Source organism: Lycium barbarum, chromosome 2 (genome assembly GCF_019175385.1).
Source record: "Lycium barbarum isolate Lr01 chromosome 2, ASM1917538v2, whole genome shotgun sequence".
In the NCBI taxonomy this organism is placed as follows: domain Eukaryota; kingdom Viridiplantae; phylum Streptophyta; class Magnoliopsida; order Solanales; family Solanaceae; genus Lycium; species Lycium barbarum.
In genome coordinates, this window is record NC_083338.1 from 144,954,033 (window position 1) to 144,981,231 (window position 27,199).

Genomic DNA, 27,199 nt, shown 5'->3' on the forward strand with positions numbered 1-27,199 from the left:
GCTCAGTTCAATAAGTGTAATTTGTAAGATTAATTTAATTCACACAGGATCTTTAACACAATAATCTTACATGGAGATAATACGGAAAACATACCTGATGCGGAAGACATTATCACGAAAGCGGAAGCTTTAATTGTGTAAACTGATTTCTACCAAGTGGTAACCCTAATGGGTGGAGGGAGGACCAATTTATAGGAGCTGAGACTTAATCCGGTACGTCCATCAAGTAACCGATCTAACGGACGAGATTTATTCCTCATTAAATATTAGTTATGGGCTTTACATTAATTGGGCCACATATTAAAATTAATAAAATTCTAACATTCTCCCACTTGGCCCAATGACCGCATAACACTAATATTTAACAACATAAACATTAGTTGCGCATAAAATAAATCTCTTATATAACGTCCATCATACATACCATAATATGACAAATCACTAATGCGAGTTATGGCGGTTATACATAATTTTGTGCTACATACTCCCTTCCATATACTACAACATTAGCAACTAATCATACTAGGTTCATAAGTTATAAAACATTTAACATTATGGTCCACAATAATGTCTCATGGAGACTTATCCTGTAATATCTCAAAACAATAATGTGTACACCATTATGAGAAACAGGAAATTCATTAAAGTATATCAGAAACACATAATTGAGCTCAGAGTGTCAAACATCATAAAGAAAAACATCAATCATAAGTACAACCAAGACCCATTCTATGTACATGTTCTTTAAATGTCTTTGGTTGTAAACCTTTCGTTAACGGATCTGCAATCATGAGATCCGTTCTAATATGCTCAAGTGACACCCTTTGTTTCTGAACTTCATCCATGACAGTAAAGTACTTTAATTCCATATGTTTGGCACCTTTGGAGTACTTATCGTTCTTGGAGAAGAATATTGCTGCAGTATTATCACAATAAATTTTCAGCGGCTTGGTAATGGTGTCGACAACCCCAAGTCTTGAAATAAAGTTCCGCAGCCATAATGCATGAATTGTGGCTTCAAAACATGCTACAAATTCTACTTCCATTGTGGATGTAGCAATGACAAATTGCTTAGCACTCTTCCACGATATTGCTCCTTCAGCTAATAAGAACAAGTAACCAAAAGTGGACTTTCTAGTGTCAACACATCCACCATGATCTGAATCCGAGTATCCAATGACTTCCAAATTGTTGGATCTCCTATAGGTGAGCATGTAATCCTTCGTTCCTTTCAGGTACCTCAAAACTTTCTTTGCAGCTTTCCAATGATCAATTCCCAGGTTACCCTGATATCTTCCCAGCAATCCAACCGCAAAACTAATATCCGGTCTTGTGCAAGTTTGAGCATACATCAAACTTCCAACAATAGAAGAGTAAGGAATTGACTCCATTTCTTTTCATTCTACGTCATTCTTTGGACACTGCATGAGACTAAATTTGTCCCCTTTTTGAATTGGAACAACTCCTACTGAACAATTATTCATGTTAAATCTCTCAAGAACTCTTTCGATATAGCCTTTCTGAGACAATCCCAATAGTCCTTGTGATCTATCACGGAATATTTCTATCCCTATCACATAGGATGCCTCACCCATATCTTTCATTTCAAAATTCTTAGAGAGGAAATCTTTTGTCCCACGTAATATGCCCAAATCATTAGCAGCAAGCAAAATATCGTCAACATATAGGACTAAGAATATAAACTTGCTCCCACTGATCTTTTGGTATATACACCGATCAACGGTGTTTTCCTTAAATCCAAACAATGTGATGGTATCATTAAATTTTATATACCATTGTCGTGAGGCTTGTTTGAGTCCATATATTGACTTCTTTAATTTACACGCCATTTGACCTTTTCCTTTAATTTCGAAACCCTCTGGTTGGTCCATATAAACTTCCTCCTCGAGGTCTTCATTAAGAAAGGCAGTTTTCACATCCATTTGGTGTAACTCTAAATCATATTGAGCCACCAAAGCCATAATAATTCTCAACGAGTCTTTCTTTAAGACCGGTAAAAAGGTCTCTTTATAATCAATGCCTCCTTTCTGAGTATAACCCTTGGCAACAAGTCTGGATTTATATCGTTCAATATTGTCATTTGAATCGGGCTTGGTCTTGAAGACCCATCTACACCCGATTCTTTTAGAACTTTATGGAAATTCAACGAGATCCCAGACTTTGTTGTATTCCATTGATTTTAACTCTTCTTTCATGGCATCAATCCATTTGTCAGACTCAGTACTTTCTATGGCTTGTGAAAATGAAACCGGATCTTTATTAAGTCCAATGTCAAAATCTGACTCTTGTAAATAAACCACATAATCGTCTGGAATAGCCGATTTTCTTTCCCTTTGAGATTTTCTCAATGGCACTGTTTGTGGTTCATTTGCGTCAGATATTTGTGAGTTAGTTCCTTCCTGGAGTGTTTCATTCAAATGTTGTTCAGTATTGTCAAAGTGTTCTTCGACAACGGGAACAATATTTGTTATTGGTGTGGAAATAGGCACATTCATGGGCAATGGAACATTAACCCTTACCTCATTTATTTCCACACTTTGTCGCTCGATACTCCCACTAACTTCACCATTTTCAATGAATCTTGCATTATCGGTTTCAACAATTCTTGAGCTATGGTTTTGACAGTAAAACCTATACCCTTTAGATTTCTCTGGGTAACCAATAAAGTAACCACTTACTGTTCGAGAATCTAATTTCTTTTCATGTGGATTATAAATTCTAACCTCCGTTGGCAGCCCCAAACATGCAGGTGTCTTAAACTAGGTTTCCTTCCAGTCCACAGTTCAAAAGGAGTCTTTGGAACTGCCTTACTAGGAATCCTGTTTAATAAATACACAACGGCACTAAGAGCATACATCCACAAAGTTTTGGGTAATGAGGAATTACTTATCATACTCCTAACCATATCCATAAGTGTTCGATTACGCCTTTCTGCAACCCCATTTTGTTGAGGTGTTCCTAGCATAGTATATTGTGCACATATGCCATGTTCCTCGAGAAGCTTTGCAAATGGACCTGGAAATTGTCCCGATTCGCTATATTTTCCATAAAATTCTCCACCTCTATCTGACCTAATGATTTATAGTTTCCTATCTAATTGCCTTTCAACCTCATTTACGTACACTTTGAGGGCGTCCGTTGCTTGAGATTTTTCTTTCAGCAAGTAGATATATCCATAATGTGAAAAATCATCGATAAAAGTGATAAAATATTTTTCCCCAGCAAAAGATGGAACATCAAAAGGTCCACAAATATTAGTGTGTGTAATTTCAAGAAGCTGGGTGCTTCTTGTGGCACTTTTCTTACTATGCTTGGTTTGCTTTCCCTTAATGCACTCCAAACATATATCAAGATCAGTAAAATCTAGATTCAGGAGAATGTCATTCTTTACTAATCTTTCTATCCTTTCTTTGGATATATGACCCAAACGCCTGTGCCACAAGTAAGCAGAACTTTCATTCAGTGAACTACATTCAATTCCAACATTTTGATGTATAGCAAGAAGGGATTCAGAAAAAACATTATCGAGTTTCAATTTATATAAACCATCAATAAGAACACCAGAACCATAAAAAACAACATTCTTATATAAATTGAAACATCCATGTCCAAACTTAAAATCAAATCCAGAAACATCAAGTCTTGAAAGAGAAATGAAATTCCTAGAAACTGAAGGAACATAAAGAGTTTGTAATAGATCAAGGTGATGTCCAGTCTCCAAGATCAAACAATAAGCCCCTATGCCTTCAATTGGAGCCTTCATACGATTTCCCATGAACAAGAAATCCTTATTTGGATTTGTAGTTTGGATCGTAAGAAATCCCTGCAACATAGTGGATATATGAGTAGTTGCACCAGAATCAAGCCACCAAGTATTATTAGGAACTTCTACTAAATTTGATTCGAAACATACAAAAGCACTAAAAGTACCTTTCTTTTCGAACCAAGCTTTACGTTTCGGGCAATCTTTCTGATAGTGTCCTTCCTTCCTACAAAACGACACACATCTGCCTTGAGCTCCTTATGAGCATCCTGTTGAACTTTAGCAGGTGCTCTCTTCTTCTTGAACTTGTTGGCCTTCACTTTAAGCCCTTTACCAGCTCCTTGACCCATGAGGTTAATAGAATGACCTCCTTGTCTCTTAAGTCTTGATTCCTCCTGAGTAAGCATACTGGACAATTCACTAACATCCCACTTATCGTTAATAGTGTTATAGTTAATTTGGAATGGTCCATACTCAGGAGGCAATGAGTTTAGAATAAACTGAACCAAGAAGGAGTCATCCACTTTCATCCCCAAAGTCCGGAGTCTTGCTGTAATATTAGTCATCTCGATGATATGATTTTGCATACTACGCGACCCATCAAACTTCATGGTCGTGAGTTCAGCCATTAGTGTACCAGCGAGAGACTTATCAGCAGAACGAAAATGTTCTTCCACAAACTTCAGGTATTCCCTGGCACTTTATGTCTGTGGAATAGTACTCTTAATGTTGTTGGCAATAGTCATTCGCATAAACATAAGGCTCAATCTGTTAGAGCGTTCCCATGCTTTATGGAAAGACTTCTCATCCTCACTGCTTGTATCAATAATAGCAGTGGGTTTTTCTTTCAGCAGAGCCAAGTCAAGATCCATCACACCTAAGTGGAACTGGACTTGTTCATGCCATTCAGAGAAGTTCAATTCGTTGAACACAGTAACAGACGAAGAAAGTGAATGAGGAGGAATAGCTGCAAAATAGATATACATATGCTCACAAATTAGAAAATAATGTGAATTCAGCAAAACAATAAAAGTATATCGTAATTCTCCTTTGGGTGATACTACGACATACTATCATAATTTAAATGTCACGCCCCGAACCTGGGCCTGGACGTAACACGGCACCCGGTGCCTGACTGCATGTGACCGAGCGAACCAACTGGCTGGCTGAATCAACATGTGATACCAAAACATAACTAATTTATAAAACAAAACTAACACATGCTGATTAACTAAAAGTCTCACTGAAATATCATAATGCGGAAATACTTAGACAATCTGAACATATCTGAAAGTGGCAAACATGGCTAAACCAAACAACTGAACGACTGCCAACAAGGCTAACATAATAAATATCTGGTTGTCTGAACTGTGTCTATGAAGCCTCTAAGAGTACTGAATAATAGCTGTCTATAAACTGAAATAATTGGATAGCTGACAACGCTCCGAAGGAATTTGGGGCTCACCAGTAGCTGATACGTGCACTCCTAAATAGTTGAATCGTCAACCTGTATATCGTTGCCTGCATCGCGAGATGCAGGCCCCCAAGCAATAAAAAGGGACATCAGCACATTTGAATTGTACTAGTATGTAAAGCAACTAAAGCAATAAAATATTGAAACTGATAACTGTAACTGTAATAGCAAGGAAGTAGAGATATGAATACTCCCTGCTCTGTATCTGAATCATCTGTATTATCTGTGTTTGTATATGTGGGGCCTCGACCCAATAATATATGCACGCTATGGCCTCGGCCTAGTAGTGCGTCAATCAATGGCCTTGGCCATGTATACGTATACACAAGACTGTGCTGTGCCCTCGGGCAAAATCACATATGTATAATTATGGTTAATTAATAAGGACTGAGACCATAACAACAATGAACAATGATGAACTGAAATAGACATGCTGGACTGAATTGAAAACACTGGCTGTTTCTGAGCATACTTAATTTCTAGACTGAGACTCATGTGGTAACAATACATAAGTCTATAAAGATTACGTGCTGAGTTCATGATATTCAAATTGATAACCCTGAATGAATTCTGAACCTGCAACCCTAGAAGATAACAGTTCTACAACATATCATAAAACTAGGGCTAAACTGTATTCTGAGTCAAATTACTGACAAGTATGAAGAATGAGGCGTAGGGAGAATCATGAACATTCCCTAACGTAGATAGTTAGCCTAACATACCTTAATGCCAGCCTTTGAGCGTAATACAATGTTCGTCACCCCTTTCAACTTTGATCTATATCAATAGAAGCCAAAGGGATTCTATATTAGCAATAATATTCATGCTTTGGTCATCTAAGCATTTTATCAAACACTTAGTGGGCATAAAGCTCCACAATCTCCATTAATGGTGTTTCTTCACCCAATTCCCAGTCTATTACTTCTAGGTGATTCTACAATCTCAATTAGATGTAATTAACATCATTCTCCATCACCCATATCATTATAACAATCTCAAGTCAACAATTCAAAACCCTACTATAGTTCGTGTAATTCTCTTTACTAAACTCATTTACTATTCTCCCAAGAACTCATCAATTCACTATTATGAATGATTAGAGTGTAGAAACATTACCTTTTTGACGTTCAATCCTCTTGAATTCAAGTTCTAGGGTTTCCACGCCCAACAATAATGTTCCACTCACAAATCTATTGATTAGAAGGGTTTACTCAAGTTAGAAAGAGATTAGGGACTTGAATTCAACCTAGAATCATGATAACACTTACCTTGTATAGTACTTGAGGCTTGGTACTTGTTCTTATTGACTTTAGGGTAATTGTTCGTGAATGGGGTGCTGGGGAAATAAACCCCAAACCTTAGATATAACTAAAAACGGGTAACCCGACTTTTTGACCCGAATCTGACCTGATTCGCGATGGGTCCGCGATGCAGGACCATCGCGCAATGTTCTTCAGCGATGGGTGTCGGTTCTGCACAGTGTTCGGTAAAATGGACATAACTTCTTGTACAGAGCTCTGTTTGGGCTCCACAATATACCGTTGGAAAGCTATTTCAAAGGGATACAACTTTCATGTTTTAAGTTTCCTCAAATTACCAATGGAGTTTCACCAAATTTGACTGGAAGACAGACGTATCGAAAATTTAGCCGATTCTATCGAATTTTAAGTGCCTTACTAATAGCCATATTGAGACGATAATATCTCCTTGCTCCGATCTCTGATTGGCTTGGTCCTTATATCGTTAGAAAGATATTTCTACATACTACAACTTTCATTAAGGGTACTTTCCCAAATTCCCAACTAATCAAGGAGTTATCACTGCCCGAAGTAGTCCTATCAACAATTTTCGCAAAACGTTCAAATCTTCAGTTTTTCCACTAAAACTCTAATGATATGAGTCTAACCTTAGTTGCAAGATACGGGGTGTAACATAAATGCCATTTTCAACATTCACAGGCAATTAAATATTCTCAATCAAACATATATTTGATTACATAATATTAATTTACCTCATTATGTTCACTACTCATAGAATAATTGATTCACCTTTGGGCAAATTCTTAAGTTCTAGCAATAGTGAAAGTCAATTTATCCATTTATTTTCAACAGTAGGCATTTCATTAGTTTAATGGATAAACGACAATTTTATGCATGCATATTTTTCTTAAACATACTAGTTCGGCCACTTTGGTGACTAACAAACTATATTAACATAAATGCACACATAAAACAATATCATAAAGTTTCATGCACGTGAATACTTTAAACATTCTAGTTTGACCACTTTGGTGACTAACAAACTATAAAAACATAATATATGCATAAAACAAATATGAATATATAATGTATGTGTATATTAAACATTCTAGTTTGGCCACTTTGGTGACTAACAAACTATATTAGCATAATCACATACATAAGCTAAACAATTAATGGCTTTATCAATTTAATGGCCAAAACAGTTCATGACATGGCCTAAAGCAAAACAGTGACGAGTCTAGCAGAATAACTCAACATCCTTTTCATTATGGAGTTGAAACTTTAGGAAATAATATTTGTACGGCATTTAGTGAGAAACTTAAGTAAATATGCATTAATCTTTAAATTGAATGCCAGAACTTAATCTTTAATGGTACTGCTACAATACCTAATTATTCTAGTGGAGAGATTGTATAGTATTCACAGTATAGCCCACAGATTTCATTCCCAGAACAAATATTAGATTTCCTTAGGCTTTTTATTAGCCAATCATAAATTGATTAGTATTAATCAACAGACAACATAATAACTTTAAGTAAACCCTGAGAAATATGATAGGTTAGCCACCGTAAACATTAAACAATTAAGTTTTTAGTGTCTGACACATACAATTAATCGGAATGTAACTACGGCTTTTCGGTAAACACAAGTTCCAAAAGAAACCTTTAATCAGATTATTACAAATTACAACGGCGACCATAAAAGCAATCCAGTGATCCCGTTAACACAATAATACATACATCATCATATATGTTTTCTTACACGAAGATTATCGGTTCAAATATCTAGGCTCTGATACCACATGTAAGATTAATTTAATTCACACAGGATCTTGAACACAATAATCTTACATGGAGATAATACGGAAAACATACTTGATGCGGAAGACATTATCACGAAAGCGGAAGCTTTAATTGTGTAAACTGATTTTTACCTCCTTGCCCTAGTCTTACGTTACCACAGCCGTCAATGATGGAAAAGTATATTAGAAGAAGTGGTAACCCTAATGGGTGGAGGGAGGACTAATTTATAGGAGCTGAGACTTAATCCGGTACGTCCATCAAGTAACCGATTTAACGGACGAGATTTATTCCTCATTAAATATTAGTTATGGGCTTTACATTAATTGAGCCACATATTAGAATTAATAAAATTCTAACATAATTACTCGGATGAACATATAAATTACTTTTAATGTGACAAATATATGTGTATATAGAAAATATTAAAAAAAAAAAAAAAAAAAAAAGAGAGAATTTGAAAAGTCAATGGTAATTTTTTTATTTTTTTTAGGGCTAATTTTATAAATTTTATCAAAAAAATCCAGAAGTTTGTACAACTCTAGCCAAAAGGCTAATGAAAATACAAAATTTAAACTAATGATCAAATTAAGACTTATAACTTGTCTTAATTTGATATTACAAATTGTTAAAAAATTGTGATTGGTGTTGGTACTATAGCATTTAATAACTCCTATGATATTACAAATGTTTATCTTGTGAAGGGACTCAAGTATAATCTCTTGAGCATAAGTCAGCTATGCGACTCGAATCTTGAAGTAAGGTTTAGGAAAATAGGATGTATTATAGAAGACACCAAAGGTAAGGAAATTCTCCCAGGAAGCACGAACAAAAATTATATGTGCTGGACTCTGTAAAAAGTCCAGTTGGACATATATGGTTGGCTACTATAAGAGAAGATCCCTGGGTATGACATAAGAAGCTAGGACATGCAAGCATGAGACTGGCTGAAAAATTTGCTGAGCATGACTTGGAACTAGGGCTGCCAAAATTGAATTATACAAAGGATCATCTCTGTGATACTTGTCAAAAAGGTAAGAAAACTATGAATTCTTTTAACTCTAAGGATATTGTGTCTACCACTAAACCTCTGCAGCTGCTTCATATGGACCTTATTGGTCCCACTAGAACTGCAAGAAATTTGAAATAATTGCTCCATAAAGAACTTCTGTTTCTATATCTCACATGCTCTATATTTGGCCCTCTATATGCACCAAGGCAGTACATTTTTTAACTAATGACTAGTTCTCAGTAGGATGAGCATCCCGGGGTGCTAATACCACCAACTAAGAAACAACCACTAAATAGAAACTGTATGCCCATGTGTACTCAAGAGGACTGTTGTGTTCCATGTGCTCAATCATTAGGAGCAGTAATTCCACTTCATGTCATTTGTCAAAAGTGCCTCCAACCAGTTGCAATTTATGCTGGTAAAACTTCTCAACATCCTGATTACACTGTGTTTCGTTGCTTGCTGGTATTCCTTCAGTGTGGTTGTTTTGTGGTACCTGTTGAATTAAAATCCTCCATTTATGTTAGTTTGTGTACCTGCAACCATTAGCAAACAGTTAGTGTAAACCAAATCCTTCACATTCTCCTCCCAAAGGATTTGAGTGTGAGGACCTCCTTTTCTCCCACCTTCCCCCTATATTCAGTCTCCTTAACATGATCTAATTCTTAGACAGGGCAGTTGTAATTTGTCACTGTTCACAATTCTTTTACAGTGGCTCTCCATGTCATGAAAGGAATTGAATTGTATGTCCCCTGTGTCCAAAGCTAAATTAGCCAAGTGATCTGCTAATTTGTTTCCTTCCCTATAAATATGCTCTATCACCACCACTTTTTCCTCACTTATTCTCCAAATTTCTTCCACCATAGTAATGATTTGCCAAGGAGTCAATGGTAATTACATCATGTAATCACCTCTAATTCTTTGTCCCCTCCCCCGTCTCCCTTAAGAATTACTAAGCAAGGTAATTGCTCCCCATCAACTACAGTACTACACCAATGATAATTATACTCAATTATATCCAAATTTAATTATCACATGACCTTCCAAACAAACGCTTAATAAAAGGTTTTCAAGCCGGCGCAAATTAATGTCATCAAATACAGATCTCTTTGTCAACGAATGTGGTGTCTTAATAGTCACTTTGACAATTTTGAGCTGAAGTTAAAGAAAAAAAAAAGAATTGAAAAGGAAAAAATGTGCCATAATATGTTCATATTACCTGTTTTCTCCAAGTTGTTCAATGCTCAGTACTGAACATTAATGTTCTCTAGGTCAAAAAGGATGACAAACTAGTTACTATATGGCTCTAAAGATGCCCAAAATGTTAACTGGAACCAACAATCCATCTCTTATCATTGTCTTTTCTTCTTTTTCTTTTAAGGGTTGAAAAACGCATTAAAGTCTATTCTCTTGTATGACAGCCAAAAGCAAGTGAACAAAAGTGCCAACAAAGACATCTCATTCAAAATCAAAAGATATTGTCCCCCAACTTACCTTCCACATTCTTTACCTTTTCCCCCTTTTTGTTTGTGCGTTTTGAATCTAATTGCATCCCAAATTGCTCTTTAATCTTCTAATATCCTCACCTTTTGCACATCTTAATACTCCTAAATCCCGATCCTTGCCTTTTTGGCTACTGTTTTTATCCTTTTCTTTTTTGCCTTTTATTTTTTGTTTCTATTTTATTATGTTTGTCCCCACCAACTTATGATCAGTACAAGAGTTAGATGAGAAAATGCAACTCACATGGAGCTACTCTTTTCACTTATGGTAAATCTTGGCAGCTATACTTCCATCGCAACTAAGCCATGCGAATTAAAATAAAACAATGAAATAGCCTCTTTTCATTTTTTAACCATCCAAACTAATAATTCTGCTTATTAAGTTCAATATGGTATAAATAGATACATATATTGAGTTCTAACAAAAAATCAAGCCCGTTCTTGTTTTTATGAGGAGCGGAATAAAATGTGTGAGAATTTCTAACAATTTAAGTCGTTAGATGAGGTAGTTCACACAATTTAATAATAAGAACTAATTATGCCTTCTCAAAAAAGGATTAAGGAAATTACCAAACATTGAGAAATATATTGTTTAATGTGACTATGGCAATGCATTTTCTCTGCTTTGAAATAATTGTTTGGTGGACTGGTGGGGTAAGCGATCAATGTGTGAAATAAAACAGATACATATTTTTGTAATTATTGGTTTGATATAAAATATGAGTGAATATAAATTTTCACTACAAAAAGAAAACACCCGTCTGCTTGTTCGTTGTTGTGTTGTGAGTCTTGTGACTTGGTCAATATAAGTATCCATGAACTGTCCAATAATTGTCTTTTATAAATAAATAGTGTTTCCGACATTCACGGTACTTCAATGAGAAAGATTGACTAAATCGATGAATAAATTTATCATTTCGGAATAAATTGCTAGAGCTTTGTGTTTAGTTTTAAAATAATGAAAGGGAAATTAAAAAGAGAGAAAAAAACCAAGTCATGATTATTTTAAAGTGGGTAAAGAAAGCACATGCAAGGCTTCTTGTGGATGTCTTTTCTTCCGCCACAAAGCACAAAGTGAATTTAGGGCCTGTTTGCTCATAAAAAATTTTAACTTTTTTTCCAAAAATTATTTCACTTTATTTGAAATTTAATGTTTGATTATGAAAATTCCAAATACAACCAAAAATATTATTTTCACTTTCAATACATTCAAACAACCAAATATTCTTTGCAAAAACTATAACCAAACACAACTTCAACTTCAAATTCCAAATAAAATGAAAAATATTTGGTTTTCATTGCCAAACGCCTACTTTGCTTTAATCCTATTTTCAAAATTAATTTCACATTCATGAACCAGGTCTTCATTTTTGTAACTTAAACATAAGGTTTTTGACTCGTAAGTTAATGATTAGATCATAAATATTCATTAGCAGCTCCAAATCACTTGATTTATTGATTGTATTATAAAAACTCTTAGCAGAGAAGCTATATGATTATAGTTTACTTTCAAACTCTTGAATTTCTACTAATGATTTTCTTTTAAACATTTTTAATAGGTTGAATACATTGATAACTCCTTAAACTTATCAAGAAGTTCAATTTAGGCATTCAAATTAAGGCCTATTCGATTGAACGTCTGAACACATAATAAAGTAGACATTTGGAAAAGCTTCTGCACGTGTCCAGATAATAGAGTCACCTAAAATATGTCACATTTTTTAATGACACGCATTTAAGAGCAGGGCTGGGCATAAATACCGAAAATAGAAAAATCGAACCGAACCGAACTTCAAGAAACCGAAAGAACCGAACCGAACTAGTTGGGTTCGGTGTTTGGTGTTCACCTTGAAAAAACCGAAACCGAAATAGCCGAACCGAACTTTGATGAAACCGAACCGAAGAACCGAAATTTATACATTACCCAAAAAAATTAAAATAGTCCAGACCCATTAAGTTTAAGCAAAAAAAAAAAACCCAATTATAATAAGCTCTCTTTTGCTTTTGTATCCCTAATTTTCCACTTCAATTGAGAAAATAAAATATCCTTAACAAAGAAAGGTGACTAGGATGTGTCTTTAGGATTAATGTATGTTATTTATGCGTTTTCTTAATTATTCTCACTGTATGTATAAATCACCTAGTAATCCTATATTATGGTTATGGTTTTCTGTTCTTGTGTATCCTGTTTATTTGATTTTGATTTTAATTTGTTAGTTTTATGTTTTGTTGCTTTTGAGAATATGAATTAGTGTAAATGAAATCGCTTTTAATATAATATCAAAAAAACCGAATTGAAAAAACCGAAACCGAACCGAACCAAACTTCAAAAAACCGAAACCAAAATAACCAAACCTAAGTTTGATAAAACCGAACCGAAGAACCGAACGCCCACTCCTATTTAAGAGCCTTATCAAAATTTGAGTCATAAATGTCTAATAAGAACATTTTATCATGTGTTCTAATGCTAAATTGAAACATAGCATAGTTCAATCGTTTGAATAAATTTACGGACAAATTTAAGAGACTACAATGTATTTAGCCTTCTTGAGAACTAGCGGTAACTTCATGTAACTATTAGATTAACGGAAAAGGTCCAAAAATACCCCTGAACTATTGAAAAAGGCTCATAAATACCCTCCTTCCACCTTTTGGTTTAAAAATACCCTTAAGGTTTGTTTTTGGCTCAAATATACCCCTCAAACTAACAAAGTTAAAGTTAACTCTTTTAAAAAGTCAAATGGCATATTGTGATTGGACACATATATTATTTAATTTAAAAATTAAAAAATATGAACAAAACTGATTTTTTTTTTGCATTTTGTGAATTAATCAACGAAATATGTTTTTTTTTGCATTTCGTGAATAAAAAAACGAAATAGGAAATTATAATTTTTTTTGCATTTCGTGTATTAAAAAATGAAATAGGATAAAAAAATTAATTTTGTTCATATAAAAACAAAATTGGAAAATATATTTTGTCCAATTTTCCAATTTCGTTTTTATATGAACGAATTTTTTTTTTTTTTTATCCTATTTCGTTTTTTAATACACGAAATGCAAAAAAAAAATTATAATTTCCTATTTCATTTTTTTATTCACGAAATGCAAAAAAAAAACATATTTCGTTGATTAATTCACGAAATGCAAAAAAAAAAAAAACAGTTTCGTTCATATTTTTAAATTTTTTAGTTTTTAATTTTTAAGTTTCCACACAATTTTTTTTTAAAAAAAATATGTAAATTACGGAATTTTTTTTTTAAATCTGGAATTTTAAATTACTGGAAATTTATTATTGGCAATTTTTTTTTTTAAATTTGGATTTTTTTTTAAATTACGGAATTTTATTATTGACCAATTACAAATTGTCATTTGGCTTTTTAAAAGAGTTAATTTTAACTTGTTAGTTTGAGGGGTATATTTGAGTCAAAAACAAACCTTAAGGGTATTTTTAGACCTAAAAGGTGGATGGAAGGGTATTTTTAGACCAAAAGGTGGAAGGAGGGTATTTATGAGCCTTTTTCAATAGTTCAGGGGTATTTTTGGACCTTTTCCGTTAGATTAATGCGACTGAAATACCTTTGAACTATTCAAATCGGTCAGATTTGCCCCATTCGAATAGTGCACAAGCAAAATTAGCCGCTTTGTGAGCCAAAAACACAGTCTGATTACCCTGACTTTGTTTGTCTTGGGTTGGAACAAATTATTATAATCCGGAGGATAAATCTGGCCCATTTCAAATAGTTCAACGGTATTTTTATCCTTTTACTTTCTTTTTTTTAATTGAATCGTTTTAACTAGTGTCCTTCTCATAGACCTCGAAATTGAGAAACAAAACTAAAAGGAGACCAACTCTTCTAACGAGGTCAAACAAATAATACTTGCAAATCTAACCCCTAGAAAATTTCCAGTGGCCGACAATATGTTACTCCTTCCAGATGTGAACAAAATCCACTCTTTCCCCAAATCTTGATTATTTTTCAACACACCCGTCTCTTTCTTTGTTTTGAAAAAAATGTAGCACAATATAGAGCCGGTTATTTCAGGTATTTGGTATTCAATGTATAACTTAATCCAAATTCGTGCAATGTAGGATTAGTTAACGAAGAAGCGCATACTACTAATAGATTTCTTCATTCCCACAACTCCAATGCAAAACCTTTGATCAAAAGTGATCTTATCCAATCGCACTACACCCTAAAGTGGTAATAAGTTCTTAACATTAATGCTATAAAATCAAGAAGTTGAAAAGATAATCCAGGATGCACAAGTAGACATTAGTTTACTTTTAATACTTGATTTGTTTTTATGAAAGTTTTTATTTCCTCAGAATAAAATGCCTACCATCTTTACCTTTAAGGTACAAAATCTCAGCCCCACTATAGTCTATAGCCAGTACCATTAGAAATGGTCCATTAGCTAGTTGTTATTATTCTCAAAAGGGGTTTTAATTTAAATGTAAAGATGGTAAGCAAATTAACATGTGAATAACAAGAACTTAATACTTAAGTGAGACAGAGTACTGTTATTGAACATTATACATATGTAACTAAAGTGAAGATCGTTCACTAGAGTCTATTAAGGAAATATTTAAAAGACATTTAAATTAAGAATCTGTCTGATGAGGAACCCTGAGAGTTGAATTTTGTCATTCTCATGACTCCCTAGTCTTCTTGGACAATGGCTCTGGAGAAGAAGTAACTGAAGTAGCCACTGACCATGAGTCATTGGAGTAATCTGAGCTAAATGACACATCCACTACCCCTGTTGGACTCCCTGGCAAATTCCCAAACTTGCGTTTATTTGAATGAAAATCAATGTTGCAAGCCACCTCTTTGATTTGCCTATAACATTCCTCCACCTTGTCCTGTTACATTAACCAGATTTTATTAGAAACTACAACAAATTGGATAACAAGCTCACTCGTTAAAAAGCACAGGAACTAACCACGGACAAATTATGTAGCCAAACAACAAATATAATTGACAATTCTATCAATGGCGAAGTCAGAATTTTCACTAAAGGTTTCAAAAGATAAAAAAAAAATAACACTCGAAAAAGCCAAGGAAATTCAACATCTAACTGCATATATATTCATCTATGGTTATCAAAAAATTCTTTTAGCCATGAGCAATTTAGCGGCAGATTAACTACAAGCGGGAATTTAGAGAATAAAATTCTAACCTTGACAATTCCAAGGATGCCCAAAAGTTGATCTTGATACTTCTCACCAATGGAGGGCTGTAGCCTATCAAGAACATGCAACATTGTGGCAGAAGCCATTGCAGAAGGAAGGTAACCAATGAATCTACCATCTGCCATTGCCCAATACCAGTTAGGATATTGCATTCATCTAGGTCCATGTAAAGTTAACAATATAATTAAATAAATAAAATGTTTAAGCTGCTCACCAGTAATTGTGTAGAGAAGCACCTTCTCACATCTCCTCAGAAATTCCAAGCATAAAAAGTTCTTCAATTCAAGCCTCCTAGTGATATAATCAAGAAATGAAAATGGGGTCACTGGATTCATCTTCCACTTAAGTGTAGACAGAACCAACAGCTCCATTCTCTGAACTGTTTTGGATTCAAACACATATCTTGATTCCTCAACCTAAAAAAAACACCAAATCAGTCAACATGATCAAGAAAACAAGTACTAGAAATATTTACAGGATCCATTTTTATTTTCTTGGAACATACTTGGAGGTCAAGAAGAAGAGGAACTTCAGTCTCTTCAACTTTTGCAGCAAGTGAAAGGCAAGCCACAGCAACAAGTTGATTCATCCATGGTTTAGAAATTTGAGACTGATCAAAGCTAAAGAGAAACTTATCAAAGTAGTTAACTGCAAGAAATGCAGTTTGAGCAGAGAAAGAGTAATGAGCAGTAGCTTTTAGAATCCATTCAACTGCTTCTCTTCTTGATGAAGTTAAAGATTGGTTTTTTTCTAGCACATTGTAGCTTATTTTATTCTCTGTTTCTTTAGTAAACAGAGAGCTAAGCTCCCCTTCTTCCCATAACAAGTCATGTAGATTAGGGTTTGATTTATTTTCACTGCAAGAACTCTCAGTGAAAAGATCATCTTCTTCCCAAGTCTCTTCTTCTTCACAGTAAAGAGAATCTAATAAAAATGGGATTTTTTGCTGTTGTTCTTGATGAAAGTGAGTCATTATCTTCTTCTGAGAAGAAGAAGTTTAGTTGTGTTTTCATTTACTTCATACTATTCAACAAACTGAAAAAAAGAAGGTGAAAGATAAGCTCTTTGTTTAGCAGAAGAGCTTGAAGTTTATTTGTTGATAGTGTTGAAGAGAGCAAGAGAAAGAGAGAGTTGAGAAAAGGCAAATGGGGAATAGGGAATGGAGAGACTGGGGGAAAGATTGTGTTTTTATTTTGGGTATCTGGATTGTTTTTGCTTTGTTCTTTAATGAATTTATGGCATTATTATTATTTGTGGAAGACTATATACAAGGAAATTATGGGATCATGCAGAATAATAACTCGACACGTGAGGTTCGTGCGGGTTACAAATCTGGTTGGGACCCCAATTTCAATAGAGGCCCAATGGAGTACGTAGTTTTATTCTTTTAGCACTAGTAAAACCATCAAAATTATGTGTCGCAAGTATTCGTCCACTCTTAATCAAAATTCTAAAGTACGAATCTTGAGTATAGAATCACATTGATATAGAGCGTCACTTTTAAAATGATTTTTTTTCAATGAATCCGAATTAGACAAATCTCAAAATGGATATCAAAAAACGAAAAGAAATCAATTTTTTTAGCACGAGTAATAAAGAGGTGGACTAATTAGTTCTCAATACTCCCGTTAATCAGAGTGAGTCAAACCTTTTTATAGCAATTAATCATCTCCTATAATAATATTTCATTATAATAGTCATTTTTTTGGAATCAATTCTTCATGTTATGTTATATTATATATTCTCTATAATACCATTTTGTTGTAGCAGTTAAATGAATATCGAAACGAATGATGTCGCTATAAAGAGGTTTGACTAATCTTGTATAATCTAGCTAATGAGGACGGAAAAATATATTATTCACTCGTCATGTTTACATCAAATTACAAAACTTTATGCCCTTCGGTTCAAAAAGAGTGTCCACTTAGTCATTTGCACATCTCTTATGAAAATATAACTCCTAGGCAAAAATAAGTAGTTTGACTAAACTATCCCTAATTAAATAGGTATTGGATTTGATCACTTAACACTTAATAAGGGCAAATCTGAATAAATAAAATTTATTTTTTCTGGTAAGTGGACACTTCTTTTTAACCAAATAAAAAAAGTCAAGTAGACACTCTTTTTAAACTGGAGAGAGTATTATAGTTGAAAGATAAGTTGAAATAAAATATGCATTAATTACCGTAATGTTGACATCCTCCAAGCATCAATGGTTAGTGTAGTGTAGCCAATTTTACAGATGACTAGTTAATATTCATCTTTTAGTCTGTACATGCATGATTCATGCCCGCGGGATTAAAGCTCGATCCTTAGTTAAAGATCCAGATTCATTATACGCGGCATGGGCAAATTATAATATACTACAACCGATCTTAACCTATAACAAATAAAGGTCATTAACCTATACGTACAATTAGCCTAAGTTAACTATGAAATTAGACATAATCAATTAGCCAAAACTTAAATGTTATGACCGGCAATGATGATGCTGGACAAATATCAAGTTAATATAGAATTTAAGTACAACATTAGCGTAGTGTCTAACCTAACATATGATACTCTTTATACCAAAATTAAGGTTCGCGTCGAGAAAAATTCATTGAAAATGTGAATATTCATTGAAACATCTGATTAATGAATGAATTTTTACATCTACCTACACCCCTAGCACTGGTAGACAAAATCTTATAATTGGGTTCAATTAAATCTAATAATTGAAATAGAGCATAAATATATATATATATATATATATATATCTGAAATTTACTAAATAAACAAATACTAAGTATTACTATATTAAATCTAAGATTTCAAAATACAATAGATTCCATGGTAAAACATGAAGATCGACCATTAAGTTTTAAATTCAGAGTCTATCTCTACCCCTGTGTGGCATATAAGCTACAACTAACTAAAGGACTATATATTCAAAAGCATAGAGCATGTATGATGTGTATGTTAAAGTGGATTAGAATCTAATTTGGTTGGGGAATGAACTAGCTTTTGAGTTTAAGTTAAACTCAAAGGTTATATCTTTATATGATATCAGAACTAGGTCTCTCCCATTTGTTCTCCTAAATTATATTTTCCGCCTCTAGTTGACCCTTGGCGTAAAGAGGGTGTTAGAGTTGGTTAGATTTCACATTAGTTGAGAAATCACCGGTGATCTGCTTATATGAATTTGGACAATCCTCTGTCATAAGCTAGTTTTCGAGAATGAGTTAGACCCCAAAACCATATATTTACCATATGTAGTGGATTGCTATAAACATCGAACACGGGTAAATATTTACCCTAGAATAGTTTACTGAAACACATAAAGTAAAGCAAAGAAAAAACAAAAGTAAAAACTGGGACCAAAGGGAACAGTTGACTAGTGAATGCAAGAGAGCTGAGCAGGCGCTGTAAAGTTTGCAGCAGAAATGACAAAAATTACAGCTTCAACAGAAAAGTGCATCTTGCCATTTGCCAACTACTACTTCGACTTCTCACTGCATCATTAATTTATCATTACCTGCACTTAATTCTCCATATTTCTCCTTTTTAATTAACTAAATTCTTTTTTTTTTCTCTTATAAAAAGAAAAGTAGTGTAAGAGCCCGTTTGGATCGGCTTATAAGTTGCTTATAAGCTATTTTCAGTTTTTTTGAGTGTTTGGCTGGCCAGCTTAAAGTCATTTTGTGCTTAAAATAAGCTCAAAAAAATAATTAGGTCCATTTGACTTAGCTTATCTAAAGCAGCTTATAAGCTGAAAATAGCTTATAAGCCAAAAAAAATAAGTTAGACTATCCCAACTTATATTTTTTAGCTTATAAACTGCAAACAGCTTAGCATAAGCCCATCCAAACAGGCTCTAAGTACTTTATCTTACTGATATTTTCAAAGTACTTTATACGATGGTGGAATAGTCATATATACCTTCAGATCTCTTCTTTTACCAAAGTGTATAAAAGGAAGAAAAAACCCATACACTAAAGAAAAGAAAAGCAGCCAAAAGTTGCTCTGCGTGCCTATTTTAGCTTTCAAGAGTAGACTCTCTATATCACTCACCATCACTCCCAAAGTCCAAACACCATTTTCGATAATACCCAAAAACAAAAGTAAAAGTAAATTCCATACGCTTTAATCCATCCCTCCTCCCATTTGCCTTAGTTTAGCATTTTTCGTTGATCCTTTTTCTCATGCAATGCTTCATAATTCATTAAGAAAAATAAGCGAGTCTAATTTAACTCCAAAGCTTAAATAACTCGTGCAATAAAAAAGATTCAAGATCATATTTGGCCTCTCTCATCCACCATCAACGCGAGAATCCAATACTCATCAACACCAAGTCTAATGAGATTATAATAGTTGACTTTCTTGTTAAGGATTGATTCCATTAGAGAGTGCTATTATCTCATCATAAGATAATATTTTTATTTATTTTATTAGTATATCTTTAGCACGTCATCGTGTGCCGGCTTGGTGGTTTTAACTGGTCAATCACTTGAAAATTCTCTTTGGGGATTAATGTTAAGTGAGACTTGAATATAAAATCTCTATATTTTCCGATATCATGCATGTTGGAGTGTGTCACCCTTAACATGTCTTCTAAGATGGTGAGTCGATCGTAGATTCTCTCGAGCTTTATGGTATACTCTACTTATTCCCTTATGTCAGTTTGAAGTACGATGATTCATCAGGAAGAACACCCTTCTAATTTGTAGTTTAGACTAGTGTATTGCATCATCAATTTTAAGGCTAATAAGTACACTTCCAATTTTTTCTTGAGATGTACTATGGGGAATTTAGAAGTAGAATCCTTGTATACCATTAATCCACGGCAATATTCAAGACTCCATTAATTTTGCTTACAAAATGAAGCAACCTTTTAATCTAACATTGTCATTTAGTAGGCGCTTGGCCATAGAAACATTTGGAATTTTTGAAGTTGGAGTTGTGTTTGGTCATAATTGTTTGCAAATAATATTTGGTTATTGAAATGTACTTTTTTTTAAAAAAATAAAAATATGATTTATACCCCTCAATTTCTAAAAATTAGTAAAACCACCCAAAGCAATTAATAAACATAACTAGTGCAAAAAATATAACAATTATACTTGAGATCGGCTTATGGAGTGCTCAAAACTGATGGTTTCTTTCCATCAAAAGGCTGCAACTTAGGAGGCTTGCTTGTGCACACAAAAAATATAGCATCTCTAAATATGATTTTATTACAAAATTTCCAATTGCTTCTTTTCTTTTAGAGGCTTTTTAGCACTTGATGTCCAATGTTGTTGGAGTGGAGAGCAACATAAGTTGCCTCTGATCAGTGAAAAATGTTGTAAGAACTTTTAGGGTAATAATTGAGCAACAAAAAAATATTTGGGGTAAAAATTGAAACCAAAAAAACAAAAGTGAAGGTTCAAAACAAAAAATGAAAAACGTGAAAATAAGATTTTTGATTATTTTCCAAATTCTGCTGTATTTTTGAAATTTTTATGACTAAACACTATAAAATGAAAAAAGTGAATAATTCTCGCTGCCAAACTGGTCTTTAGGATTTGTCTGGTATAATGTGAAGTGTAGAATGCCACCAAGCAAATTTTAGAAGGTATCCCAGTTTCCCAATGCCTTTGTTTACTGTTCTCTGTCTCTGTCTCTGTCTCTGGGACTTCTTTTTTGTACGAATAAAGCTGAAAGTAGATAGCCTATGAGTAAGTAGAGTTGTAGGGATAATAGAACAAGAGAGCATATTTTAGAAACAGAACAAAGGAGGGAAAACGGGTAGATGTATTTGCCAGAAATATACGTATACTTGAATTAACTGCAGAGACATAATAATATTTCATCTGTTTCAATTTATATGTACCTATTTTTTATTTAATTTGTATCAAAATGAATGACCTCTTTCTAATTTTGAAAATAAATTCACTTTATGAAATTATTTACAGTCACACAAATATTCAAAACTTATTTTGAATCACAAGTTTCAAAAGTCTTCACTCCTTCTTAAATGTCGTGCCCAGTCAAATGAGTTCACATAAATTGAAACGGAGGGAGTATATGTTTTGTGGCAGGGGCGGATGTAACATGTAACCTACTCTCTCTGTCCCAATTTATGTGACACCATTTCCTTTTTATCTATCCCAAAAAGAACGTCATATTTCTATAGTTAAAACAATTAACTTTATGAGATGATTTACAGTCACACATTTATATAAGGCTTGTTTTGGATCACACATTTCAAAAGTATTTTAAAAAAAAAAAATTGTGTGTCAAATTAAATGGTGCTACATTAATTGAGACGGAGGAAGTAGTTGATTTGGTCGAACTCACCATATAAGAAAATTTACTTCTTTCGTTCTCAATGTATGTGGCTATGTGATGCACTTTTTTTTAGTTTATTCAAAAATATTGATATCTTTCTATACATATTGAGAAATTATTTAACTTTAAACTCTATATTTTACTTTGATGAGATCATTAATAGACAAACGAATATCTATAATTTGTTTTAGATTATAAATTTAACAAGTTTTTGTTAAATTCTATGTCCAATCAAAGACAATCTATACGGTGAGAGTAAGAGTATTAAATATATATATAAATATCAAATTTTTAATCCAGTAACTCAAATAATAATTAATTTACTAATATTTAAACTAATAGGGAGCGAGTAATTTAAATCTTGAATTGCTGCAGTGGGAATTGTTGTTTTGATGATGGTAGAGACTTAGTGTAGGGTTTCTGCTATGATTAGTTGCTTTCTTTCTTTTCCTTTGCTTTTATTAACTTTTCTCCTTCCCTTCCTTTCCCTCCTCTCTTTCAAAAGGCTCATTCTCCGAGTACTTTGACTAGCTGGAGAACCCCTGACATTAAATAAATTGAAAAGGGATAAAATTATTCCTGAACTTTGAAAAATAATTTATTCATATCATTCGTTATATTTTAGGGTCAATTATACTCTTACAGTTATACTATGGGGTCAATTATACCCTTATGTCTAACTGCTGCCACGTGGCATCATCCCAGCCCTTCAAAATTATTTTATCCTCAAATAATTTTTTACCCACTAAAATAACTCAACTCGATCCGAAATTTTTTTTTTCCAGCAAAAATAATACGGATAATTTTTCCAGCAAAATAAAATAAAAATAATTCCGTATTATTTTTGCTGGAAAAAAAAATTTGGGTCGGATTGAGTTATTTTAGTGGGTAAAAAATTATTTGAGGGTACAATAATTTTGAAGGACTAGGATGATGCCACGTGGCAGCAGTTAGACATAAGGGTATAATTGATCCCATAGTATAACTGTAAGGGTATAATTGGCCCTAAAGTATAACGAAGGGTATGAATGAACTATTTTTCAAAGTTCAGGGGTAATTTTGGCCATTTTCCGTTAAATAAATGGAGTACTATCAAGCAACACAACAAAGAAAAAGAAAGAAAGAGGGACCAAATAGCTAAACAGTGACCGGTTTAGAGTTTAAACGCTATACGTTCTGAATATTAGACTAGAAACATATAAATCTGATCTCTAAACATTGAATTGATCTCGAACCTTGCAAACTCATTGTTGGATTCGTCACTAATATAGCTAAATTATTACTAGTAGTATCATTTAACCAACAAACACAAACAGTTTTTGGTAGTTTTAGTTTTCAACCTTTTGTTTATCATGACAAAGGGTAAAAAATTATGTATATAGAGTGTATAGAGAACTAGTCCCTGGCAGAAATTCCACGTTCACTATTTACTATGACTTCTTGAATCCCTCCCCGCCCCCCCCCCCCCCCCCCCCCCCCCCACCCCCGGTGTCCTCCTCCCCACACCCAGCTCGTACTTTGTAACGGAAGTTATACATGCATGCACCAAGCATAAAGTAGCGTGTTGTTATACGTAGAAACTAGATAGAATATTATAGTTACATTGACACTAGTGGTAGTTTTTTTGGTTTACTGTACTACCGGTATATATCCGAAACTTACATTTGGACTGAATGTATCAAGATTCCCACCGACAAATCTTTAAAGGAATAGAGGTAAAACGCTCTCAAATAAAGATAATTTCATATCAAAGCTTGAACTCAAGATATATATATATATATATATATATATGATTAATAATGAAAAACTTGATATCATCCGGTAGTTGCAGTTATTGTGAATGGATAGCATAGAAAACTAGATAATTTGATTTGTAGAAAGCTAGGAATAATTTATGATGATATAACGGGAAGTTTTGGGTGAGACATGATACAGGTAAGGACCAGTTTGCAAATGAATGGAGTTAATTAAATGCAGTGTGAAAAGTACTGTAATTTTAAAGGGGTCCAGTCCCAAATGGTTAGGTCACTGGCATGGACTGCAATGAATTGTGAACCGATGGTTAAAACCTGAGGTTTGTGATACATAGGTTGAAAAATTGTATCAAACAAGATGTTAATAATATCAAAGCTAATACACGTATTATTTTCTCTAATACAACCTACCAAACTGCTCCAAATGTGTTAAGTTAGAAATTGATCATCCCAACTTAGGATTTTTATGCTTATAAACACTTTTGATTTGGGCAAGCATTTACGATTTTATCTCTAGTATCTTTTGCAATCTCCAAAATCTATTCCTAAAACATTAAAACAATTAATTTCGTGTACTTTGGTTCTTGATATTGAAATTCGACCAGATGGTACCCGTCAATATGGTGACAATATTTATTGTGACCTACGTTTTATATCGTATCTCCAGTTGTCTTCTCATCAATGTAATGGAGTAGTTTTTATCACTCTTTTAGTGTTTTTCGCCTCTATTTATCAGATTACTTATATTAACTGTTTTAATGTTTGTTTCTTCAAATTATTGCTTATGATTGATGAGTTAATTTACTCCAGAATCCTTAGAAATCTTACAACTGTCGCAGCTCTTCTTGGTCGTGTGGCATAAATTTGGTAGTCAAACTGCCAAAGGCAGGTGATCAGACTTCAATCTTGGCGTCATAAAGTAGCGAAATAGCGCTCATATATAGCATTAAGAAATTAATTTATATACATTGACCATACGAAAGAGTTCTTACACTGCAAATATACTTTAATGTTGTAGACTTAAACCCTGTCATCTCCTACCATAATAGGAAATAACTTTGTTCATATAAGCGAGATTGGACATATAAGAATAAGTCACCTAATATTTTGCCTCCGCTAGAATTTAAAATTTATTTATTTCCAGGGCTAGTTGATTAATCATAATTATCTTTTAGATAATTTAATTCTGCAAAAATTATTTTACACTAACAGCGTAAAGTTAAACTTCTAGTTGCGAACTCAACCTCTTCAATCTTTTTTTCCTCCATAAAGTTTACAGATTGAATGTACTCAAAACAGCAGCCTATACATAGACCAAAAAACTCATAGGGATGACGCCCTATAATACCTCAATTATAATGCATGGCCATTTATATTACCTACCCTCGATGAGCTGATGGGACCGATCGATCAAAATCCCTTGTCCCATCGCTATGAAATTTCTTGTCTCAAAAGAACTCTGTTTCTAAAATGAAAATGACACAATTCACTGACTAGTCTTTGATAGTCAGAATTAGGGGTGAGCCCAGTACGACATATACCGATTATTTTATTAAAATTAAAAAAAATTATATCGTGATTTTGATATTATGGTATTTGATACGGCATTTGGTATGCATTTTTGAAAAGTTTGATATTTGATACGGTATTCGGTATTGATGAAGAAAATACTGAAATACGGAATACCATACCGAAGTATTCCATATAGTTACTTATACAATTCATATATATATATAATACTAACAAATATATAATTAGTATTAGTATAACCTAATTGTCTAGACGTTGGAATTGCTTGTACTTTCTTTTGAATATTTTTACATGTGTAAGATGTTAGTATGACATAGCTAATTGAAATGCCCCTTTTGTATACCGAAGTATATATATCTTGATTGAAATGTCCTTTTTGTGTAATTGATTAACGAAGGGCATTGCTTGTACTTTCTTTTGAATTTTTGCACGTGTAAGGTGTTATTATAATATAATTGAGACGTTTCTTGAATAGCCGAAGTCATAATTCTTTATTATATGTATATATGTAAGTCGGAGTGGAACAAACTATGGTTACCGAATTATCGTACCGCAAAATATCGAACCCGAACTTAAAAATACCGAACCATACCAAATTAATTTGGTATGGTAATGTTATAGTATTTTTAAATACCGAAATTACCGAACCTAAGTTTCAAATACCGTATCATGCCCACCCCTAGTCAGAATACAGAGCGTCGACAAATATAAACAGTAAACTCCACACGTAATTTTTTTTAAAAAATTAGAACAAAATTATTATATTTATATATGACATGAAAAGTATATAAATTATACTCGTATTATAGAAAATCATAGTAGAAGAAAATTATTTAACTCGACAACTATAAGAAAATTATTTAACTCTCCAAATAATACTATATTCCTACTAATTTTTTGATAACATAAAAAAGGGTATAAGCTCTGTCCCTTCCGATATATGAGACTTTAGTAAAATAATACAAGGAATTTAGTCCTGAGTATGGTTCACACGAGCCTAGTATTTTTTATCTAGATAGTTTATCTATTTAAAATTTATTAAGCATTTAACTGTAAATCTAATTATTGTAATATCAACTGAAATCGATTTACAAATGCATAACCATCAAATTTGGAATCTAGCTATGCATATATTGGGTATAAAGAAGCAGAATATTCGGAAGAGATACGTGTTTGTCTCTCTCAAAGATCCTATAAAGATATGCACAGAAGATTTTGAAAAGAAGAAAGAAGTGGTCGATAGATTTCCTTGAATATCCAGCTGGATGGATTGATCACATTGCTTGTGGACTTTGGACCCATTGCGCCTAATCAAATACTTGCATTATAACACCTGCTTTAAAAGTTAAAACCGTATCATTGTCATTAATAATCTAAACATAAATTGCTAGTTGATGTTTCCACTAACTAGATTAAGAGGATACAACTTAGAAGCTTAGAGCTAAGCAATGAGGCAAAAAGGTAAAAGCACTGACATTTTACCAAATGGTGAACTGTTTAATAAGGTAAAGCCAGGTCTTTGAGTAACCCTCTTGTTTGAGTCTAGTTTAGCAAAGACCACTATTATTTTTTC

The 27,199-nt window shown here is 33.4% G+C and overlaps 2 protein-coding genes across 2 annotated transcripts; both read right to left on the reverse strand.

Annotated features, from left to right (window-relative positions):
* Positions 1-701: 701 nt before the first annotated feature.
* On the reverse strand, positions 702-1,391 carry LOC132629092 (secreted RxLR effector protein 161-like). The gene has a single exon (XM_060344830.1). It carries the CDS (start codon positions 1,389-1,391, stop codon positions 702-704), a length of 690 nt encoding a protein of 229 aa, XP_060200813.1.
* Positions 1,392-15,114: 13,723 nt separating this feature from the next.
* Positions 15,115-17,265, reverse strand: LOC132627818 (cyclin-D3-1-like). The gene is made up of 4 exons (XM_060343405.1): positions 16,536-17,265; positions 16,245-16,446; positions 16,018-16,148; positions 15,115-15,700 (listed from the first exon to the last, which is right to left on the reverse strand). Exons 1-4 carry the CDS (start codon positions 17,001-17,003, stop codon positions 15,488-15,490), a joined length of 1,014 nt encoding a protein of 337 aa, XP_060199388.1. The 5' UTR covers positions 17,004-17,265; the 3' UTR covers positions 15,115-15,487.
* Positions 17,266-27,199: the final 9,934 nt, after the last annotated feature.

Bases quoted from the DNA above. Each gene is read 5' to 3' on its own strand.
- LOC132627818 (XM_060343405.1), bottom strand. From the start codon at position 17,003: ATGACTCACTTTCATCAAGAACAACAGCAAAAAATCCCATTTTTATTA. The intron at 16,447-16,535 runs GTATGTTCCAAG...TGTTTTTTTTAG, and splicing joins CTCTTCTTCTTGACCTCCAA to GTTGAGGAATCAAGATATGT. The intron at 16,149-16,244 runs GTGAGCAGCTTA...GGGCAATGGCAG, and splicing joins GCTTCTCTACACAATTACTG to ATGGTAGATTCATTGGTTAC.
- LOC132629092 (XM_060344830.1), bottom strand. From the start codon at position 1,391: ATGGAGTCAATTCCTTACTCTTCTATTGTTGGAAGTTTGATGTATGCT.